Source organism: Mobula birostris, chromosome 2 (genome assembly GCF_030028105.1).
Source record: "Mobula birostris isolate sMobBir1 chromosome 2, sMobBir1.hap1, whole genome shotgun sequence".
Classification (NCBI taxonomy): Eukaryota; Metazoa; Chordata; class Chondrichthyes; order Myliobatiformes; family Myliobatidae; genus Mobula; species Mobula birostris.
Window position 1 is genome coordinate 8,587,977 of NC_092371.1, and position 23,607 is coordinate 8,611,583.

At 44.8% G+C, this 23,607-nt stretch overlaps 1 protein-coding gene across 2 annotated transcripts in view; it reads left to right on the forward strand.

Moving 5' to 3' along the window:
* The window catches only part of LOC140211963 (atrial natriuretic peptide receptor 1-like), a 117,612-nt gene that overhangs the window by 47,794 nt on the left and 46,211 nt on the right, over positions 1–23,607 (forward strand). For both annotated transcript variants that reach the window (XM_072282258.1, XM_072282248.1), the window contains 4 exons: positions 486–560; positions 4,565–4,642; positions 19,163–19,267; positions 19,444–19,515. In XM_072282258.1, the coding sequence (XP_072138359.1) occupies positions 486–560; positions 4,565–4,642; positions 19,163–19,267; positions 19,444–19,515 (330 nt within the window). The remainder of the gene's footprint in view (positions 1–485; positions 561–4,564; positions 4,643–19,162; positions 19,268–19,443; positions 19,516–23,607) is intronic.

A 23,607-nucleotide genomic window follows, 5' to 3' on the forward strand; every position in this document is an offset into this window, starting at 1 on the left:
TGTGTGATGGGACAGTGTAGAGGGAGCTTCACTCTGTGTCTGACCCCGGGAGTGTGTGATGGGACGGTGTAGAGGGAGTTTCACTCTGTGTCTGACCCCGGGAGTGTGTGATGGGACGGTGTAGAGGGAGCTTCACTCTGTGTCTGACCCCGGGAGTGTGTGATGGGACGGTGTAGAGGGAGCTTCACTCTGTGTCTGACCCCAGGAGTGTGTGATGGGACAGTGTAGAGGGAGCTTCACTCTGTGTCTGACCCTGGGAGTGTGTGATGGGACGGTGTAGAGGGAGTTTCACTCTGTGTCTGACCCCGGGAGTGTGTGATGGGACAGTGTAGAGGGAGAGAGACTTTCCAGTTTCTTTTGCATTCAGTCATTCCATTGTGCCCTGTGAATTTTCAGTCCAATAGTTTCCCCTTTGAATATAATCTCTTGGGTGAGATCCTTTTGAGAAATTGTAGTAACTGATAGAGATTCTCTTTCTCTGCCAGCGAGGCTCAAACTTCGGTTCTTTCCTCTCGAATGAAGGCCAGTACCAGGTTTATGCCAAGACAGGATATTACAAGGTAAGCACCAGAGACAAGCTTTAAAAAAAGATGCAAAAGAAGTAAAACTGCCGATGTGGGACTGTCAGGATCGAGATTGTTTAATGTCACTTCCTGTACACAAGTGTAAAGCAGAATGAAATAGTTGTCACTCCAGATCCGATGCAGCACAAAAAAAACACAATAAGATGAAGAGCACAATACTAATAATGAAACAAAATAAATATAAGTACATAAACAGCTTATACACATGGATTGATTGTATGTCCATAAAGTGACGCTCAGCACTGGAGTGTCTGCACATGAGGTGACTGACTGGAAACAGTAAAATAGCAGTGGTCCAGGGTGTGGATGAGTGCGTAAGTGAGTGGAGGTGTTGATCAGCCTTACTGCTTGGGGAAAGTAACTGTTTACGAGTCTGACTGTCCTGGTATGGATGCCTCCCCCTCCCCCTGGTGGGAGTGGGACAGATAGTCCAAGAACAGGGTGGGTGGGATCCTTCATGATGTTACTGGCATGTTTCTGTATATATGTCCTTGAAGGGGGTAGGCGAGTGCCGATGACACGTTGGGCAGTTCTGACTACCCATGGTAGAGCTGTCATGTCCACCGCAGTGGAGTTTCTGTGCCATGCAGGCGAGGCAGCTTGTTAGGATGCTCTTTACAGCCCATCTGTAGAAGGACGTGAGTACAGATATGCATAGTGTAGGTCTCGAGCTTCCTCAGAAAGTAGAAGCATTGGTGAGCTTTCATGATTGTGTATAATCTGAAGCAAAGTCAGAAATGCTGGCAAAACTCAAGTCAATCAACCAGCATCTGTTGAAAGAGAAACCAGTTAACATTTGGGTCAGAGAGAAAGCAAAAATCCATTTTTAACCCAGAGCTAGTTTTAAACACCTGGTGGGATGAACGTTGACTTCTCTAACTTCCGTTAATGCCCCTCCTCTCCCTCGTATCCCATCCGTTATTTATTTATTTATTTATGCATTCATTCATTCATTCCTCCTCTCCCCTCCCTCTCACTATACCCCTTGCCCATCCCTGGGCTTCCCCCCTCCCCCTTTCTTTCTCCCTGGGCCTCCTGTCCCATGATCCTCTCATATCCCTTTTGCCAATCACCTGTCCAGCTCTTGGCTCCATCCCTCCCCCTCCTGTCTTCTCCTATCATTTCAGATCTCCCCCTCCCCTCCCACTTTCAAATCTCTTACTATTTCTTCTTTCAGTTAGTCCTGACGAAGGGTCTCGGCCTGAAACGTCGACTGTACCTCTTCCTAGAGATGCTGCCTGGCCTGCTGCGTTCACCAGCAACTTTGACGTGTGTTACTTAACTTCCTAATCACTTCTACATCCATTCTCCCCTCCATGGACTCTCTCTGCACTTCACGCTGCCATGGGAAAGCAGCCAACATGATCAATGACCCCTCCCACCCTCATCATTCTCCCTTTACCCCCCCTCCCCTCTCCTGTCGGCCAAAAGATACAAAAGCTTGTACCACCACACTCAAGGATGACCTTCAGTCATCAGTGAACGGAAGGGCCTGCGCTCTGCTGGAATGTATGGTCGAAAGATGGAGTCGGCCTATTTTCCCACAGAGGAGGAACGGCTAAGAGTTGACCTTGGAAGTCGTTGATCGATGATGTTCAATAAGGCTGTTGAACCAGTGTGGATAACTTCACTCTTCCCCAACACTGAACTGATTCCACAACCTACAGACTCACTTTCAAGCACTCTACGCCTCATGTTCCTAGGATTTTGTTATTTGCACAATGTGTCTACTTTTGCACATTGGTTGTTAGTCAGTCTTTGTGTGCAGTTGTCATTGATTCTATCGTATTTCTTTGTTCTACTGTGAATGCCTGCAAGAAAATGAAACACAGGGGGAGGTGTATGGAGACATATTTGTACTTTCATGATAACTTTACTCTGACTTTCTTTGACCTTGACTGATTCCCTGCAAGCAAACACTCCGCTAGTTTCATTCCAGGACTTTCTGGAAATATTGGTTTTGGTAGTGGTTCATTATTGTCACATGGACTGAGATACAGTGAGAATCTTGACTTGCATTCTGTTCATACAGATCAGATCATTACACAGTGTATTGAGCTAGAGTAGTACAGAATCAAGTGTAAAACCTACAGTGAAAATGTATTGCAGTAAATGATAAAGTGCAAGGTCATAATGAGGTCAAAAGTCCATCTTATCGGACAAGTCTGTTCAAGTGTCTGATAACAGCGGGGTAGAAGCTGTCCTCGACCCAGTGGTATGTACTTTCAAAGTTCAAAGTAAAAGCTGAAGCTTTTACTGGGGCTAAAGTGTCGAAGCTGCACCCTCTGTAACATGCTGGTGGAGAGTTTTATTTTGGTTTTTAGTGCTGGAAATAGTTACATTCGGACACGTCTCATTAGCGGGACAGAAGCATGGTTGCATTGTTTATTCCAGGGACCAGCTGATTGCGCTTATGCCGGCCGGTTTAGCGAGCAGAGCGGCGGACACCCCTGCTGAAATCTGGAGGAAAACACACAGAGGATGCAGAGGGGGATCACAAAGGCGAGGAAAGAGGACCGGGTTGAGACAACAGAGATTTATGGAGAAGAGGAGTTCAGTGGGTAATAAAATGGACGAGTTCACGGTGCTAGCCAGGGGTTGGAGAACATTTCGGGAGTGCAGTGTTATGTGTTTCACTGGAACGGGGCTGCACGAGGACATACCCGACCAAAACTTTTCCATGGATGGCTTCCAGACCGTTCGGGCTGACCGGAAGTGCACTGAGAGTGGTAAGCGTAAAGGAGTTGGGGGCTTGCTGTTCTGGTTAACAACGGATGGTGCAATCCGGGTCATATTACGATCGAGGAACGTGTTTGTAGACCGGATATTGAACTTTTTACTGTTGGACTCCGGCCATATTCCACCGAGATATAACACTGGGCGTAATGGGAGGTTGTTCCTGCCTGTGGCCATCGAACTTTGCAGCTCCTCCTGTGGAGGGTCAGACACCCTGAGCCAATAGACTGGTCCTGGACTTATTTCCATCTGGCATAGTTTGCATATTGTTGTTTGATTGTTTGTGGTTTTGTATTGCTATCTTTATGCTCTATTCTTGGTTGGTGCAGCTGTAACGAAACCCAATTTCCCTCGAGATCAATAAAGTATATCTATCTATCTATCTATCTATCTAAATCTATTATCAAAGTACATATATACTACCCTGAGATTCATTTTCTTATGAGCATTCACAGTAAATATAAAGAAACAGAATAGAATCAGTGAAAAACTACACACAAAGACAGAAAAAACTAATGTGCAAAAGAAAACAAACTGTGCAATTGCAAAAAAAGATAATAGTAATAAATAAGTAAATAGATAAATAAATAAATAAGAAATAATACTGAGAACACAGTTGTAGAGTCCTTAGCTTGTGGAATCAGTTCGGTGTTGAGGTGAGTGAAGTTATCCATGCTGGTTCAGGAGCCAGATGGTTGAAGGGAAGTAGCTGTTCCTGAACCTGGTGGTGTGGGATCTAATGCTCCTGTACCTCCGTCCCGATAGCAGCAGTGAGAAGAGAGCATGGCCTGGATGGTGAAGGTCTTTGATGATGGGAGATGCTTTCTTGTAGCAGCATTCCCTGGAGATGTTCTCGATGGTGGGGAGGGCTTTTCCTGTGATGGACTGGGCTGTATCCACAACTTTGTGTAGGATTTTTCCATTTCTTCTTATCTTATGTATCTTTTGTTGTGTAGGTTTTTGCATCTTCTGTCTGATGGGAAAATGTAGAGGAGAGAATATCTTCTCTCTTCCCCTCTTCTTTGTGTCTTTCTCCCTTCATTATCCTGGGATAGATGCTCTAATAGTCCCTGACCATACAGGATGGCAAATATAACATTTGCAGGAGTTATCTATGGAGCTTAGTGCAGCATGCGGTTGGGTTAAGCTCAAATCCAGAGTAAGGTCAGGGTGGCACTCTGAAGCTTTCTATATCTATATCTTGTTGGTAACTAATATATCTTCTCTGGATACTCTACCCCAAGGGAAATATAGTGGCCATTAAACACATCAACCGGAGGAGAGTGGAGCTGACCCGGAATGTCCTCTTCGAACTCAAGCACGTACGTTGGCATCCAATTTTCTTAGTGGTCCTCTCTCTGCTGGGGCTTTCTTCCTGTGCAACCCCCTCCTCCTCGCGGACTGGGTTTCACCCCAATCGCTCTAGGTGCACAAGTGGAGGTCAGGTTTGGAGAAAGGGGTTTGGATGATCAGCAACCCACGCAAAACGTTGGGGGGAACTCAGCAGGCCAGGCAGCATCTATGGAAGAAAAGTGCAGCTGACATTTCAGGCGTGAGACCCTTCAGCAGGATTTCGGCCCGAAATGTTGACTGTTTACTCTTTTCTGTAGATGCTGCCTGGCCTGCTGAGTTCCTGCAGTGTTTTGTGTGTGTTGCTTGGATTGCCAGCATCTGCAGGTTGTCTCTTGTTTGGATAATTAGCATGCCCTTGGATTAAGTTCAGGTACAGTTTGTGGCAAGGATTATGGACCCAATTTGGAGATATCTATAGCAAGAAATCTCTTTTTAGCAACATGCCAGGTTTATGAACGACTTCTGGGAAAGGATTTATTCCATACAATTGGTGGGGGAGGGTATAGTTCATTGAAATTGTGTAAAACGGGGGTGGGGGGTGGAATGGATTCAGACAAATGAGATTGTGGAGAGAGGGAGTGATTGAGAAAGGGTTGTGTCTATTGGGATTGTGTGTAATGGGAATAAACGGGAAAGGTTTGGATCCATTAAGATTATGTACGGTGGGAGGGAAAGGGAAGGGGTTATGTCCAGGGAGATGGTGCATAACAGGAATCAGGGGTGGCTCAGTAGTATTGTGGGTAGTTAACGCAATGACCCAGGTTCAATTCCTGCTGCTGCCCATAAGGAGTTAGTACGTTTTCCCCGTGACCATGTGGGTTTCCTCCAGGTGCTCTGGTTTCCTCCCACATTCCGAAGATGGGTTAGTAAGTTGATTGATTACATGGGTCTAACTGGACAATGCAGGCTTGTTACCGGGATGTATATTTGAATTTTTTTTTTAAATTGGGGAAGAGTTGTGATCACTCGCGTGGAAATACTGATGAGACCCGAAGCCAGGATTTAGGACAAAGCCGGAACTCAGAAATACTCCTTTATTCAGTAAAGCCACACAACTACGAATCTCAAACTCAAAACTTAACTGTACATCCCAAAGCACAACTATTTAAATGGTTTATCCAAAGAACATTCAAAATATTGATCGGAACAACGATCAATTAGTGAAGGTCAGCCTGGGATTGGTTGCCAGCTGACCAATAGGCGTTGGTTTCTTTGGCTCGCCGTAACACTCCCTCTTGAAAACAATTACCTGTAGGAGTTGGATAGGAACAACTGCTTATCCTAACGATCAGCCGTTACTTTCTTGTCGCAGCATCGCTTATGGCTATGCTACCGCTGGGCGCTTGTTTGGTTGGGGTAAATTGAACTCTTCCAGGGAGAAGATGAAGATCCAGCTGTGTTTGATTATCAAATCCAGAAGATGTCTTTAACTCATTAAACCTAGCCTTGTTAAATGTCAGGTCTTTGGCTGGCAAATCACTTTTAATTAATGATTTAATTATCAGGCACTGCCCTGATTTTATGTTTCTAACAGAGATTTGGCTAGACCAAAACAACAAAGCAGCATTTCTCATCAAATCAGCTCCTCCTAATTTCAGTTTTATAAATGAGACCAGGATAAAGAAACCAGGGGGAGGAATAACCATTCTGTTTAAAAATAAGCATATATCATATGGAATATTTGCATCTTTTGAATATCCTGCTCTTCAGCTGAAATCCTCCCATCGTGCTTTATTTTTGACTATATACAGGCCACCCAAATATTGTGCACTGAACTACTGTCTATTGACTTTGACTGGGTAGTCATTGTTGGTGACGTTAATATTCATGGTGATAACCCCAAGGACAATAATGCTAATGAACTGTTCTGCAGCATAGGCAATTATGGACTGGCACAATGTACACACAGGGCCATACCCTTGACAGAGTCATTTCCAAAGGTCTTAACACTTCCAAGGTTTCTCTTTCTGATCATTTCTGTGTTTCCTTTGAAATTATTATATCTCTATTCACTAGCGCTCAAACTGAGGTCATCACAAAATGGTATATCACTGGAAAAACCAAGGTATTGTTCACGCAGCCCTTTTCTCCCACACCTGCCCTCTCTCCGGCCTCTGTCAATGATCTTGTAGACCATCTCAACTCTAAAACTGCAGGTGTCGCTGATGTAAGTAAAAGTAGTTTCTGGGAAGAAGGAAGCCCATGGAGAAACACCTCACTGGTTAAACTCCGAAAAAGAGAACGTGGAAAAGCTGAATGCATGAGGGCGGAAAACAAAACTCCAGGTCCATTTTGAAATTTATAATGGAACTCTTCACATCTATAACTTAGAATTGAGACGTTCAGGGCAGTCCTTCTTCTCTGATAAACAAAAATGGCAATAATGCACATGACTTGCTTACTGCAGTTGATAAACTCACACATCCTCCTGTATCAGTAGCACCTGAACTTCTATCCGCAGTCATGTAATGACCTTGTATTCTTTTTTACTGACAAAATTCAGAAGATTAGACATGCTGTTAGTGTTTCTGCATCAGACAATAGACAATAGGTGCAGGAGTAGGCCATTCGGCCCTTCAAGCTAGCACCGCCTTTCACTGTGATCATGGCTGATCATCCACCATCAGTATCCAGTTCCTGCCTTATCCCCATAACCTTTGATGCCGCTATCTTTAAGAGCTCTATCCATCTCCTTCTTGAAAGCATCCAGAGACTTGGCCTCCACAGCCCTCTGGTCAGAAGGCAGTGTCATTGTTTCACTCACTTGGAACTAATTTAGTTAAAATGACACAATTCAAACCTATTGACTATAAAACTTTAGAAGAAATTATGCTACACCTGAAATTCTCCTCCTGTTCCCTTGACATTTTACCTCCAATAGGTTTCAAAAGGTACATTTAATGTCGGAGAAATGTATACAATATACATCCTGAAAGTCTTTTTCTTCTACCTACAATCTTTTTAAAAAATGTTTTTAGTTGCATGACACCACTCATTCTACAAATAGTCAACACTTCTCTTCTATCAGGCTGTTTCCCAAAAGCCCTGAAAACTGCAGTTATTAAGCCTCTTTTGAAAAAGAATAACCTAGATGTCTCTAAATAATAGCTAAAGGCCCATATCAAACTTACCATGTTTAAGTAAAATCATTGAAAAGGTTGTTTATCAGCTTTTAGGCATTAAACAACCATATTAGATTAGATTATGAGGACACTCAGTCCTCGTTTATTGTCATTTAGAAATGCATGCATTTAAAAATGATACAATGTTCCTCCAGAGTGATATCACAAGAAACACAGGACAAACCAAGACTAAAACTGACAAAACCACATAATTATAACACATAGTTACAACAGTGCAAAGCAATACCATAATTTGATAAAGAGCAGGGCACAGTTTAAAAAAAAAGTCTCAAAGTCCCAATAGCCTCATCATCTCACGCAGACGGTGAAGGGAGAAACTCTCCCTGCCATGAACCTCCAAGCGCCGCAAACTTGCCGATGTAGCACCATTGGAATCACCCAACTGCAGCAGACTCTGAGTCCGTCCGAAAACTTCGAGCCTTTGACCAGCCCTTCGACACCGAGCACTGAGCACCATCTCTGCCGAGCGCTTCGACCCTGCCCCGGCCGCCGAGCAACAAGCAAAGCCGAGGACTCGGGGTCTTCCCCTCCGGAGATTCTGGATCACACAGCAGCAGCAGCAGCAGCGAAGCGGGCATTTCAGAAGTTTCTCCGTGCTCTCACGTCCGTCTCCATCAAATCAGGATTGTGCACGGCACCCTACTTGACAGATAACAGACATCACCACCGGAGTGGCCGCTGTGAGCTGCGTCACGCCGCCATCTTCTCCTCCCGCAGATAGATTGCTGAGCTCTCAGGTCATCTGGGCGCGTCTGCTTACCAAGACTAAACGTGGTGAGGCAGCTTTTAGTTACCATGCTCCACATATCTGGAATAATCTTCCAGAGGATCTAAAGTCTGCCCCAACTTTAATCTATTTTAAATTGAGGCTTAAAACCTCTCTTTTAACTGTAGCTTTTATTTAGAATCTTCTGCACTGTAACTTTCATTTCTTTATTTTTGTATGATTTTGTTCTCTTTATAGCGTCTGAAATTTAATGTTTGATTTTTATATCTTGTTCTATCTAAAGCACTTTGAACAGCCTTGTGTTTGATAAGTGCTGAACAAATAAACTTGCCTTCCCTGACAAACATGCTGTGCCTTTGGGAGCGTGTGGCCACAACTGGTTGATGTGGTGACACCAGTGAATCCCATCTTTGTAGACCACCTTCCCCATTCATCTGACAATCTGAACTGGTACCCAGGGGTCTTGCCCATTGAGATTTCACCTGTGGAACGAGGTCTGTGTGGCTGTCTTTGTGCACCTGACCATCTACATTCTTGGATGCTGGAGGCTGTGATGCCATTGCATCTAACACTGGACAGTTTTCTTCCTAAAAGCGCTTCAAACTTTGTCTTGAAGCCTGGACGTGGTGTCATTCAGTATGTCAGCAGAAATATGTTGAGGGTCTCTGCTGATGCTCCTTCCTCTTGATTCCAGAAGCAACTGTTTTTAGATGACTACATGCCCCTCTGCTTGGCCATTGAACTGTGAGGGTGACCAGATGTGTTTAATTTCTCTTATGGTAGAATTCAGCAACTGGTTTGTCAGAAACGAGGGTTTCTGGCATCCCAAAGCAGCTAAAGATCTGCAGCAATGGTTGAGTGGTGATTTTTGTCATTGTTGGCTTTGTAGATAATACTTCTGGCCATTTGGAATAGGTGTCAACAGAATAAGGTAGGTACACACATTGACTGGGCCAGAGAAGTCATGTACTTGACTCCAAGGCCTGGTAGCCCTGTGGCCATGGTTGTGGATCAGCTCTACTTGGATTCTTTGCTGCCGTAGAGCACTGAGTACGCTGCCCACATATGGTTATGACATCTTCATCTAGGCCCAGCCAGTACTCACATCTTCTTGCAGGGCTTTCATTCAGTTGATGTCTGGGTGACCATGGTGGAATTGTTTCAGTACTCTTGATTGAGATGTTTGTGGAATCATTATTCCGTCTCCAAACAGAAATCCACAGTTGATGTGTGACGTTGGTAGAAGGATACAACGTCTTCCTCAATCTCGACTGGCCATCCATTAGTGGAGGTATCTGGAGATAGGCTGAAGAGGATCTGCAGCTGTTTCTGCTCTGATCTTGTTGACCGGAAGACTTCAGCCGCATCCCATACAACCTGGTAGACTTCGGAATTCCAGCCAAGAACGAGTTTTCGGTTTTCAGTAACCTTCTGATTCATCAATCTGGAGAAGGAGTCTGCCTGAGCAGATTCCTGGGCTGATGCGCACTTGATTTCAAAATCATAGGCTAATAACGTTGTTGTCCACCTTTGTAGATGGTTGGCTATAGTCATAGTCATAGTCATACTTTATTGATCCTAGGGGGAAATGGGTTGTATACACCAGGATGCCTTTCTTGGGCCTAAAGATGAACAACAGTGGTTTGTGATCAGTAAGGAAAGTGAAGCTTTTGCCACAAATCGTCCTGCGGAATTTCTTCCCAGCAAAGATGATTCCCAAGGCTTCCTCCTCAATTTGTCCATAGTTCATAGTTCATTTCAGCTGTGGTCAGTGATCTGGCTGCATGAATGACAGCTTTTTATGAACCAGAGAAGATACGGGATTCGACAGCTCCCACTCTGTAGTCGGACGTATCCGTTGTGATGGCGATTGGCAACTCTAGGTTGAAAAGCATCAAGAGAAGGTTGGATGACAGCATATTCTTCGCCTGATCAAAAGCCTCTTGGCATTGCACGGACCATTTTCACGGAGCAGGGCATTGGATGGCTGCTTCAGCTGGTGCACCGCTAGGAAAAGTGCTGAATAATGAATGATCATAAAGTGCTGGCATCTGATAATGGAGCATTTTTTTTTAAAGATAGCAGTGATGTTTTCAGGATCTGGGTGACAACTGTGCTCATCTATGACTAATACCGGATACTAAATTGATGACATAAGGGGGTTACATTTTTCTGCCCAGAGTCACAATCTAAAGTTTTGTAGTTTTTTTTTCAAAACATGGACCAGGTGTTGGCATAGTTCTGTCTAATCCATGCCCATCTCATTGTGTCCATAAGCTGTTGGAAAGTTGAAGGAACTGCCTTTACCCGGAAAGGCAGACAGCAAAAGGAAAACAACCTTTTTGTGTTGACAGGGTCAGAAAATCCTGTGAATTTTCTGCCACTTCTACCTGGAGGTAGGCTTCAGTCAAGTCCAACTTTGCAAAGTAGCGACTTCAGTTCAATTTTCTAAAGAGGTGGTACCTGTAATGTATACTGGTGTGTCCCTATATCTGCATTGAGACCATTTCAGAAAACCATAGGACAAAGGAGCAGAAGCAGGCCATTTGGCCCATTATGTCTGCTCCATCATGGCGGATCCTATTTTTCTCCCTCCTCAGCCCCACTCCTCTGTCTTCTCCCCACAACCATTGATGCCGTGGATAATCAGGAACATCAATCCCCACCTTAAATACACCCAATGACCTGGCCTCCACAGCTGCCTGTCCTAACAAATTCCACAAATTCACCATCCCCAGGCTAAAGAACTTTCTCTGCCTCTCTGTTTTATCTGGACACCCCTCCATCCTGAGGCTGTGTCCTCTTATCTTATACTCCTCCACCATGGGAAGGATCCTTTCCACATCTACTCTGTCTAGGCCTTTCAACATTCAAAAGGTTTCATTGTGATCACCCTTCAGCCTTCTGAATTCCAGCGAGTACAGGCCCAAAGCCAAATGTTCCTCATATGATAACCCTTTCATTCCTGGAATCATCCTCGTGAACCTCCTCTGGACCCTCTCCAATGCCAGCACATCTTTCTTAGATAAGGAGCCCAAAACTGTTCACAATACTCAAAGTGAAGCCTCACCAGTGTCTTATAAAGCCTCAGCATCACATCTTGCTCTTGTATTCTTGACATCTTGAAATGCTAACATTGCATTTCCCTTCCTCACCACCAACTCAACTGCAAGTTAACCTTTAGTGTGTTCTGCACAAGGACACCCAAGTCCCTTTGTGTCTCAGATTTTTGGATTTTCTCCACATTTATAAAATAGTCTGAACATTTACTCCTTCTACCAAAGTGCATAGCCATTTTCCAACGTTGTATTTCATTTGCCACTTTCTTGCCCATTCTCCTAATCTGTCTAAGTCCTTCTTGTCTCCCCAACGTGACCTGCCCCTCCAATCTTCATATCATCTGCAAACTTGGCAAAAAGCCATTTATTCCATCATCTAAATCATTGATAAACAGCACAAAAAGAAGCGGTCCCAACACTGACCCCTGTGGAACACCGGTTGTCACTGGCAGCCAACCAGAAAGGTTCCTTTTATTCCCACTCGCTGCCTCCTACCAATCAGCCAATGCTCTAACCATGCCAGTAACTTTCCTGCAATACCATGGGCTCTTAACTTGGTAAGCAGCCTCACAGGTGGCACCTTGTCAAAGACATTGTGAAAAGTCAAATATCCACTGCATGCCCTTTATCTATCGTACTTGTAATCTGAAAGAGTTCCAATAGGTTCACTATGCTGACAGCCCGACCTTGTCCTGTGTCACCAAGTACTACGTAACCTCATTCTTAACAATTGACTCCAACATCTTCCCAACCACTGAGGTCAGGCTAACTGGACTATAATTATCTTTCTGCTGCCTCCCTCCTTTCTTAAAGAGTGGGGTGACATTTGCAATTTTCCAGTCCTCTGGCACCATGCCAGAGTCTAATGATTTTTAAAAAATCATTACTAATGGCTCCACAATCTCTACCTCTATCAGAACCCTAGGGTGCAGTTCATCTGGTCCGGGTGATTTATGCACCTTTAAGTCTTTCAGTTTTTTGAGCACTTTCTCCCCTGTAATAGTAACTGTGCTCACTTCTCTTCTTTCTCACCCTTCAACATCTAGCACACTGTCGGTGTGTTCCACAGTGAAGACTGATGCAAAATACTTATTTAGTTCATCTGCCATCTCCTTGTTTTCCGTTATGACAAATAGAATAGTACAGCACATTACAGGCCCTTCGGCCCACAATGTTGTGCCAACCCTCAAACCCTGCCTCCCATATAACCACCCCCCCCACCTTAAATTCCTCCATATACCTGTCTAGTAGTCTCTTAAACTTCACGAGTGTATCTGCCTCCACCACTGACTCAGGCAGTGCATTCCACACACCAACCACTCTCTGAGTAAAAAACCTTCCTCTAATATCCCCCTTGAACTTCCCACCCCTTACCTTAAAGTCATGTCCTCTTGTATTGAGCAGTGGTGCCCTGGGGAAGAGGCGCTGGCTATCCACTCTATCTATTCACCTTAATATCTTGTACATCTCTATCATGTCTCCTCTCATCCTCCTTCTCTCCAAAGAGTAAAGCCCTAGCTCCCTTAATCTCTGATCATAATGCATACTCTCTAAACCAGGCAGCATCCTGGTAAATCTCTGTACGCTCTCCAATGCTTCCACATCCTTCCTATAGTAAGGCGACCAGAACTGGACACAGTACTCCAAGTGTGGCCTAACCAGAGTTTTATAGAACTGCATCATTACATCGCGACTCTTAAACTCTATCCCTCAACTTATGAAAGCTAACACCCCATAAGCTTTCTTAACTACCCTATCTACCTGTGAGGCAACTTTCAGGGATCTGTGGACATGTACCCCCAGATCCCTCTGCTCCTCCACACTACCAAGTATCCTGCCATTTACTTTGTACTCTGCCTTGGAGTTTGTCCTTCCAAAGTGCACCACCTCACACTTCTCCAGGTTGAACTCCATCTGCCACTTCTCAGCCCACTTCTGCATCCTATCAATGTCTCTCTGCAATCTTCAACAATCCTCTACACTATCTGCAACACCACCAACCTTATTATTATTTCCCCAGCCTCATTTTCTAGTGGTCCTATATCCACTCTCATCTCAGTATATATTTTTTTATATATACTTGAAAAAGTTTTTTCTGTCCACCTTGATATTGTTTGCTAACTTGCTTTCATATTTCATCTTTTCCCTCCTAATGATTCTTTTAGTTGCTTTCTGCAGATTTTTTAAAAGCTTCAAAATACTCTATCTTCCCACCAATTTTTATTTTGTTATATGCTTTCCCTTTTGCTTTTACCTTAGCTTTGACTTCCTTTGTCAGCCATGGTTGTATTATTTTGCCATTTGAGCATTTCTTTGTTTTTGGAATACATCTATACTGCACCTTCCTCATTTTTCCCAGAAGCCCAAGCCATTGCTGCTCTGCTGTCATCCCTGCCAGCATCTCTTTCCAATTTACTTTGGCCAACTCCTCTTTCATACCACTGTAATTTCCCTTACTCCACTGAAATACTGCTACATCAAAATTTACTTTCTTCCCATCAAATTTCAAGTTAAACTCAATCATATTGTGATCTCTGACTCCTAAGGGTTCCTTTACCTTAAGCTCCTTAATCGCCTCCAGTTCATTACACAACACCCAATCCAGTATAGTCGATCCCCTAGTAGGCTCAATGACAATCTGCTCTAAAAAGCCATCTCATGGCGTTTAACAAATTCACTGTCTTGAGATCCATGAGCAACCTAATTTTCACAATCTACCTGTATGTTAAAATCTCTCATGACTATCATAACATTGCCTTTTTGACATGCCTTTTCCATGTCCTGTTGTACTCTGTGGTCCACATCCCAGCTACTGTTGGGAGGCCTGTATATAACTGTCATCAGGGTCCTTTTTCCCTTGCAGCCTCTAAACTCAACCCACAAGGATTCAATATCTTCCAATGTCACATCTTTCTGCTGATTTAGCACCACTCTTTACCAACAGAGCCACCCACGCCATGCCCTCTGCATACCTATCTATCCTTCTGATACAGTGTGTAACCCTGGACATTCAGTTCCCAACTACAGCCATCCTTCAGCCATGATTCTGTGATGGCCACAGCATCATACCCGATAATCTGTAAAAGTGCAACAAGACCACCTTATTTCTTATACTCCGTGAATTGAGATATCACACTGAGTATTTGCTACCCTTTTTTGATTCTGCGTTCCCAATGCACTGATACTCACCCTGCTGACTGCAACTTTGATGCATCCTGGAGGTCCTGCTAGGCTTTCTGCCTAGCTCTACAATTTCTCTGTTCAGGACCCTTTTGCTTTTCTTTCCGATGTCATTGGTACCAAGACACCTGGCTGCTCTCCCTCCCCCTCCAAAATGCTGTGAGAGCGATCCGAGAAGTCCCTGACCCTGGCCATTTGGGTGTCCAGTTCACATCCACAGAATCTCCTGTCTGTTCCTCCGACTGTTGAGTCTCTTGTCACTACCGTTCCCCTCTTCTCCCTCTTTCCCTTCAGCACCACAAGCTCATGCTCAGTGCCAGTAATCTGGTCTCCGTGGCATTCCCCGGGAGGTCACAACGGTATCCAAAACAGTATACTTATTATTGAGGGGAGTGGCCACGGGGGTGCTCTGCGCTAACTGCCTATTCACATTTCCATTTCTCCTGACAATCACCCAGCTACCCGTCTTCGGCAACTTAAGGGAGACTACTTCCCTGTAGCTCCAGCAGATGATCTCCTCACTCTCCTGTTCAAGCTGAAGATCATCCAGCTCCAGATCCCCAGACGGTCTTCGAGGAGCTGCAGCCGGATGCACTTCACGCAGATGTAGTTTCCTGGGAGACTCTGGGTCTCCCAGAACTCCCAACATCTGGCATGAAGAACACACAACAGCCATTTAAACTACACTAAGTACCCCTGACACAGTAAAAACAAAGGGAAACTTAACCAAAACTTACCTGGACAACTTATCCAGAGAAGTGTGCACACAACCTCACTGTACCATTGATTTTATTAATAATGGCTATAGGAACTGCCCGACGTGAGTAGTTGACAGCTTTGTTCACACCAGCTTGTTGCAGGCAATCCAGATTTTGCTGCACAATTGGTAAAAGAGTGTATGGTACCGGTCTTTTTGGGACAAAAGACAGGTTTGCATCTGGTAGGAGATGGAGTTCTGCTTGCAGTTTGGTGCAGCAACTCTTGAAACACTGCGGCCTAGCACTGTTGCAGTTATTGCATGATCTCATGTACTGATGATGGTAATGCGAGAACAGCCAGTGTCTTCGTACAGATCTGATCCAGAGGGATGTTCTGGAGACCAAGTTTGTCCACCCAGTTGGATCTGGCTGGTCTGTTAGATCTGGTTACTGTTTAGCTTCACCGTGCCGTGCAGTGCACTTCACCAGTCAGCTGGAGCTTTCCTCCCACTGCGCTGCAGGCAGAGTGATGAGTTGATCGACTGGTGCCCGCCACATGCATTTGGAGACAATGGTGTTGTCTGACACAGTATTGAGTTGTAGCTTGAACTAACCGGTTGTTGATAAATAATTTGACGTACTATCTCCTGGGGGGAAAAAAATCAACTTTGAACAGGACTATAAAATTTTTTGATTTGTGTTTCACTGGTCTAGAAGTGAGTGAAGGATGGCAAAAACCTTTGTGACCGTGACATTGCCATTTGTTGAAAATGTGTTTCTTGTATTGGCAGTTTTTCCTGCGTAATGCAGTTTCATCAAGCTGTGTTTGGCTGCTTGGAGACTTGCTGAGTGATGATGCCTGGGCCACTGGAAACTGCTTTGACAGGGTTCTGTTCGACCAGGTTGGAATCGTATTTCGGGCTGGTCAAATGCTGAAATTCTTGAGTGACAGATTGTAGAGTCAAATCAGGGTCTTGCTCCAGTCTGGCCAGGAACCGTTTACAAATGTCTGCATCGCCAGGCGCCTGAAGTCCACAAGTAAAAATCAGACATTTCAACTGTGATTCAGTCATGTTACCCAGCTTGAACTTTTCACATTCACGATTAACGACACTGGCGTATGTGATAAAGTCATTAGCAATGTGTTTAATGAGTCTTAGGCATTAGCAGCGAACACTGACAAGAGATGACTGCTCTCCAAAGATGCTTGTTAGCTGTCAGACAGTTTCGTCAATGGAATAGTCACGGGGGTTCTTGGGCAGAATGACGTTGAAATAACATTTATGTTCAACAGTACCCAGTTTTCAGAGCCAAGTGTGTGTCTTCCACGGGTTGTCCTTATCAGAATCAGATTTATTATCTGTCGACTTTGCAGCAGCAGTACAATGCAATACATGATAACAGAGATAAAGAAAAGTGTCAATTTCAGTACGTATAATAAAAGGCATCCGTTAGTCTTGCGAGACCATGGATCTGCGCCTGGAAAGTCTTCACTCTCCAGGGCGCAGGCCTGGGCAAGGTTGTATGGAAGACCAGCAGTTGCCCATGCTGCGAGTCTCCCCTCTCCACGACACTGATGTTGTCCAAGGGAAGGGCATTAGGACCCATACAGCTTGGCACCAGTGTCGTCGCAGAGCACTGTGTGATTAAGTGCCTTGCTCAAGGACACAACACGTTCCCTCGGCTGGGGCTCAAACTAGCGACCTTAGTCCAATGCCTTAACCACTTGGCCACGTGCCCACACAGTAAGTATATAGATGTATATCAAACAGTTAAATGAAATAAATAGTGCAAAAACAGAACTTAAAAAGTAGTGAGGCAGTGTTTATTGGTTCAATATCCATTCAGAAATTGGATGGCAGGGAAAAGAAGTTGTTCCTGAATCGTTGAGTTTGTGGCTTCAGACTTCTGTACCTCCTTCCTGATGGTAGCCTTGAGAAGAGGACATGTCCTCGGTGATGGGGGTCCTTAGTGATGGACGCCGCCTTTCTGAGGCATTGCTCCATGAAGGTGTCCTGCATACTATAGGGGTTAGTGTTCATGATTGAGTTTACAACTCTCTGCAGCTTATTTCGATCATGTGCAGTAGTCAACCACACCCCCCCTCTCCATACCAGATAGTGATGCAGCCAGCTTAAATGTTCTCCATGGTTATTTACTGGTGAACTCGACCAGGGAAACAACTTCATAATGTTTAAACTGTGATTCACGTGTAACTCCCGAAGCAGATTTGAACTGGAAGTTGGAAATGGATACAACAACTGATCCACATGTGATCTGTGTTTGACACCGCCATCGTTGGACTCACTGATAACTTGGTCAAGGTTTTGATTAACTTCAGCTAGGCCGCCTCAGATTGAGCTTTCTGCTGTTGTAGAATTGCGTGCAAGACTTCTGAACTTGCTGTGTTGATATACAGCTCCTCACTGCCAGTTGCTTGTGTTTGCTCACCAAGAACTACTGATGAGACCCAAAGCCAGGAGATAGGACAACGCCGGAACTCTGAACATGCCTTTATTCAGTAAAATCCTGCAACTACAAATTTCAAACCCAAAACTGTACATCCCGAGCATGACTATTTACCCAAAATAGGTTGACCCAAAGAACATTCAAGATGTTGATTAGACAATGACCAATTTGTGAAAGTCAGCCTGGAATTGGTTGTCTGCTGCCAAATAGGTGTTGGCTGTTTTGGGCTGGACTTAAGAGGAAGATGTCGGGTCCATTTGGATTTTGTACAGTTGGGAGGGGATTTTTTAAAAATTCAGATACAGTGCAGAACAGGCCTGGCTCTATGAGCCACGCTGCCCAGTAATCCCTCGAGGCCAATGATGTCGTGGGGATGGAACTGGACTCTCTGACGGTGGTGTCTGAAAAGAGGATGCTGTCCAAGTTGCATGCCATCTTGGACAATGTCTCCCATCCACTACATAATGTACTGGTTGGGCACAGGAGTACATTCAACCAGAGACTCATTCCACCGAGATGCAGCACAGAGCGTAATAGGAAGTCATTCCTGCCTGTGGCCATCAAACTTTACAACTCCTCCCTTGGAGGGTCAGACACCCTGAGCCAATAGGCTGGTCCCGGACTTATTTCCTGGCATAATTTACATATTACTATTTAACTATTTATGGTTTTATTACTATTTATTATTTATGGTGCAACTGTAACAAAAACCACTTTTCCCCTGGGATCAATAAAGTATGACTATGACTATTTAACCCTAGCCTAATCACGGGACAATTTACAGTGACCAATTAACCTACAAATCGGTATGTCTTTGGACTATGGGAGGAAACCGGAGCACCTGGAGGAAACCCACGCGGTCACAGGGAGAGCGTACAAACTCCTTACAGGCAGAGGCAGGCAGGAATTAAACCAGGTTGCCTGTACTGTAAAGTGTTGTGCCAACCACTATACTACAGTGTCGCCTTGCATTGTGTCCATTGGAATCGTGCGCGGTGCAAGTAACTGGGAAGGGTTGGATCCATTGGGATTGTGTAGGGAGGGAGTGCATGCGAATATTTGGTCAATTAGGATGTTCATCTTCAGTGTGCCACTCCTCATTATTCTGGTGTCGGCAGCATACACCCATGAGCTCGGACAAATGCGACACAAGGCTGGACTTCCTCTCAGAGCCTGCCTCTGATCCTGCTCTTTTTCCTCTGGCCCTCCGCAGATGAGGGATGTGCAGAACGAGCATCTGACGCGATTCATCGGGGTCTGCATTGATCTCCCGAACATCTGCATCGTCACAGAGTACTGCCCCCGGGGGAGTTTACAGGTATGGAGTCCGGCGCCATTAAAGCTTAGCCTGCACATTCCCAACATCGCAGAGTCTGCCTGCTCTCCTCCCCGTGACCCCTGCAGTCTCCTTCCAATGAACGTGGCAGCCCCTCAGAGACCTCAGTGACCCTGCCGAAGGTACAAGCGTAGATAACTTTCATTCTTGTATTCCAGGACATTCTGGAAAATGAGAGCATTACCCTGGACTGGATGTTCCGATATTCCCTGATCAATGACATTGTCAAGGTAAGGCATGGGAGGTTTCTTTCATAGCCCAGAATCTGAAGTAAAACCAGGAAATGCAGGTCAGGCTCCATCCATGGAGAGAGAAACAGAATTAACGTTTTATCTTTCCATCTCTATCTCTCTCCATCTACCTCTTCAAGAGATATAGGCAGAGTAAGAGGTTGGGACAGTGGTTTCAGAACGACTGTCCCACAGTCTTCTCCCATCAGAGTCGAGTCCCTCTTGTACAATACAGATAAATACTGTATACATACAGGTGTAAAATAAAACATGCAGCAGTGTCACAGGCACAGAGCATCAGACAAGCAGCATTCACAAGAAATACATTAATAGTCAGGAATGGAAGAAGCTACAGAGAGAAGTGGACTCAGGCCACTACATCACAGGCACACACATCCCTCCCCACCTTCTTCAGAGTCTACAAGAGGTACTGCCTCAAGAAGACAACATTTACCATCAAACAACACACATAAAAATTGCTGGTGAACACAGCAAGCCAGGCAGCATCTCTAGGAAGAGGTACAGTCGACATTTCAGGCCGAGACCCTTCGTCAGGACTGACTGAAAGAAGAGCTAGTAGTCCTGTCGAAGGGTCTCGACCCGAAACATCGACTGTACCTCTTCCTAGAGATGCTGCCCGGCCTGCTGCGTTCACCAGCAACTTTTATGTGGGTTGCTTGAAATTCCAGCATCTGCAGATTTCTTCGTGTTTGCGTTTTTAAATTTACCATCAAAGACCACTGCCATCCAGGCCATGTAGGGCCATAAGAGGGTTCAAAGGAGGTTTGGGAAAATGATTCCAGGATTAAACAGCTTGTCATGTGAAGAGCGTTTGATGGCTCTGGACCCATATTTACTGGAACTCAGAAGAATGAGGGATGCCCTAATTGAAACCTATCGAATGGTGAAAGCCCTCCATAGAGTGGATGCGGAGAGGATGTTTCTTACGGTGGGGGAGTCGAGGACCAGAGGGGGCAGCTTCAGAATAGAAGGGCATCCTTTTAGAACAGAGATGAGAAGGAATTTCTTTAGCCAGAGGCTGGTGAATCTGTGGAATTCGTTGCCGCAGCTGACTGTGGAAGCCAAGTCTTTATGGCAGAGGTTGATAGATTTTTGATTGATCAGGGAATGAAGGGATACAGGAAGAAGGAAGGAGACTGGGGCTGAGAGGGAAAATGGATCAGTCATGATGAAATGGTGGAGCAGACTGGATGGACCGAATGGCCTAACTCTCCCCCTATATCTAATGGCCTTATAAACAAAATATTTTCACAAATTTTTTCAAGGAAGAGTAAAATTAGAACAAAAAAGTTCATTGTAGTGCAAAGTAATCAAAGTTTTGCTATAGTGAGGTGGTTGATTAGGTTGTGCCGGCTGGTTCAGGGACTGAATGGTTGAAGGGAAGTGGCAGTTCCTGAACCTGGTGGTGTGGGACTTCAGGCTTCTGTACCTCCTGCCCGATGGGAGCTGTGAGAGATGGCATGGCCAGGATGGTGTGGATCTTTGATGATGGATGTTGCCTTCTTAAGGCAGTGTCTCCTGTAGATACGACCGATAGTGGGGAAGGATGTGCCCGTGATGCATTGGGCTGAGTCCACTCCTCTGCAGCTTCTTCCGTTCCTGTGCATTTGAATTGCCATACCAGACTGTGCTTTCCTGGCACAGATGACGCACAAACTCTTCTCGGTTCCAGCTGGGCCCAGGTGTCGGGTTTAACCAAAGTTTCAGTGACAAACTCCACCATCTTCATCAAGGATGATGCCTGGGCATGTTTCATCCGGTGGTAAACATACTCAATTCCCATCGTCCGTCCCTCCTGTTTGGTTACTCTCGAGCAAGAACTGGTGTATGGTTTCAAATAAGGTGGGACAGCAGAAACCTGACTGGTTGAGGACTAATGAAGAGGGATGGACGATGGGAGTTGAGTACATATACCACCGGACCAGGCGTGTCGAGGCAACATCCCTGATGAAAATGGTGGAGTTTGTCATCCAAACGTCGGTTAAAATCAACACCAGGACCCGGCTGGAAGCCCAACAAGAGTTTGTATGCTTTACAGTCAGGATAATCTCAATAATACATCCATAGGTACTTGTTGGAGTATTCAGTGACAAACCAAAACTTATAAGAAAGTAATGACACTGGCAGACCTTCCTGTTGATCACATCAATGTGCTGGGCCCAGGACAGATCACCCAATATGTTAAAGCCCAGGAATTTAAAGCTACCTCTGCTCTCTGCTGATTACCCCCACTGCAGGGTAGCAGACACTAACAGAATCAATAAACTCATTCATAAGGCCAGTGACGTTGTGGGGATGGAACTGGACTCTCTGACGGTGGTGTCAGAAAAGAGGATGCTGTCCAAGTTGCATGCCATCTATCTGTCTGTCTATAACGTACTGGTTGGGCACGGGAGTACATTCAGCCAGAGACTCATTCCACCGAGATGCAACACTGAGCGTCATAGGAAGTCATTCCTGCCTGTGGCCATCAAACTTTACAACTCCTCCCCTGGAGGCTCAGACACCCTGAGCCAATAGGCTGGTCCTGGATTTATTTCTATCTGGCATAATTTACATATTATTATTTAATTATTTATGGTTTTATATTGCTATATTTATACTCTATTCTCGGTTGGTGCAACTGTAACGAAACTCAGTTTCCCTCGGGATCAATAAAGTACGTCTGTCTGTCTGTCTGCAGACTGTCACTCCCCTTCCCCTTCCCCTTCCCCTTCCCAAAGTCACCAGTCAGCTCTTTCGGTTCGCTGATGTTGAGCGTGAACTAGTTGTCGTGGCATGGCTCAGCCAGGTGTCCTATGCCTCTCCTGTAAGATGACTCACCAGCACCTGTGATTCAACAGCAGCGCTGCCTTGGTGAATTTGTATCTGGCATTAGAGCTGGCGTGTGTACAGTGAGCACAGCAGAAAGCAGCACGCACAGCTGTGAGACGCTCCTGTGCTGATTGTCAGCAAGAGGATTACTATAAACGGGTGGGGTTGGATTAGAATGTAAAATGATTATTTTTCTTGTAGCTTAACTTCTCTTATGCTTGCGTTTTTATCTAATTGCATGTAATTATTCCAGTAACTACAGTATAGCTGGTTCTGAAGTTTTCTGCAAGTTTTTTAGTTTTCCTGTGCAGCATGTGTCACATCCATAAATTATTCTCTGAACCAGAATCAGGTTTAATATCACCAGGATAATGTCATGAAATTTGTTGACTTTGTGGCAGCTGTACAATGCAATATATAATAAAGAAACACTGAGTGACAGTGACAGTGTATACAGTGCCCAGAAAAGGAATTCACCCCCCCCCCCAAGAAGTTTACCTGTTTTATTGAATAATAGCGGATTTAATTTGGCTTTATTGACTCTGAAAAAACAGAAAAGATTCTTTCATGTCAAAGTGAAAACAAATTTCTACAAATTGGTCTAAATTTATTACAGTTATTAAACACAAAATCATTGATTGCATAAGTATTCACCCCCTGAAGTCAGTATTTAGTAGAGACACCTTTGGCAGCAATTACAGCCTTGAGTCTGTGTGGATAGGTCTCCATCAGCTTCGCACATCTGGACACTGCAATTTTCCCCTTTCTTCTTTACAAAACTGCTCATGCTCTGTCAGATTGCATGGAGACCTAGAGTGAACAGCCCTTTTTTTTTAAGTCCAGCCACAAATTCTCAGTTGGATTGAGTTCTGGACTATGACTTGGCCACTCCCAGACATTAACTTTGTGGTTTTTAAGCTATTCCTGTGTAGCTTTGGCTTTATGCTTGGGGTCATTGTCTTGCTGGAAAACACATCTTCTCCCAAATCACAGTTCTCTTGCAGACTGCATCAGGTTTTCCTCCAGGATTTCCCTGTATTTTGCTGCATTCATTTTACCCTCTACCTTCACAAGCCTTCCAGGGCCTGCTGCAGTGAAGCATCCTCACAGCATGATGCAGATACCACTGTACTTCACGGTAGGAATGGTGTATTTTTGATTATGTGCGGTTTTTGGCTTACACCAAACATAGCACTGAAACTGATGGCCAAAGAGCTCAGTTTTGGTTTCATCAGATCATAGAACCTTCTTCCAGCT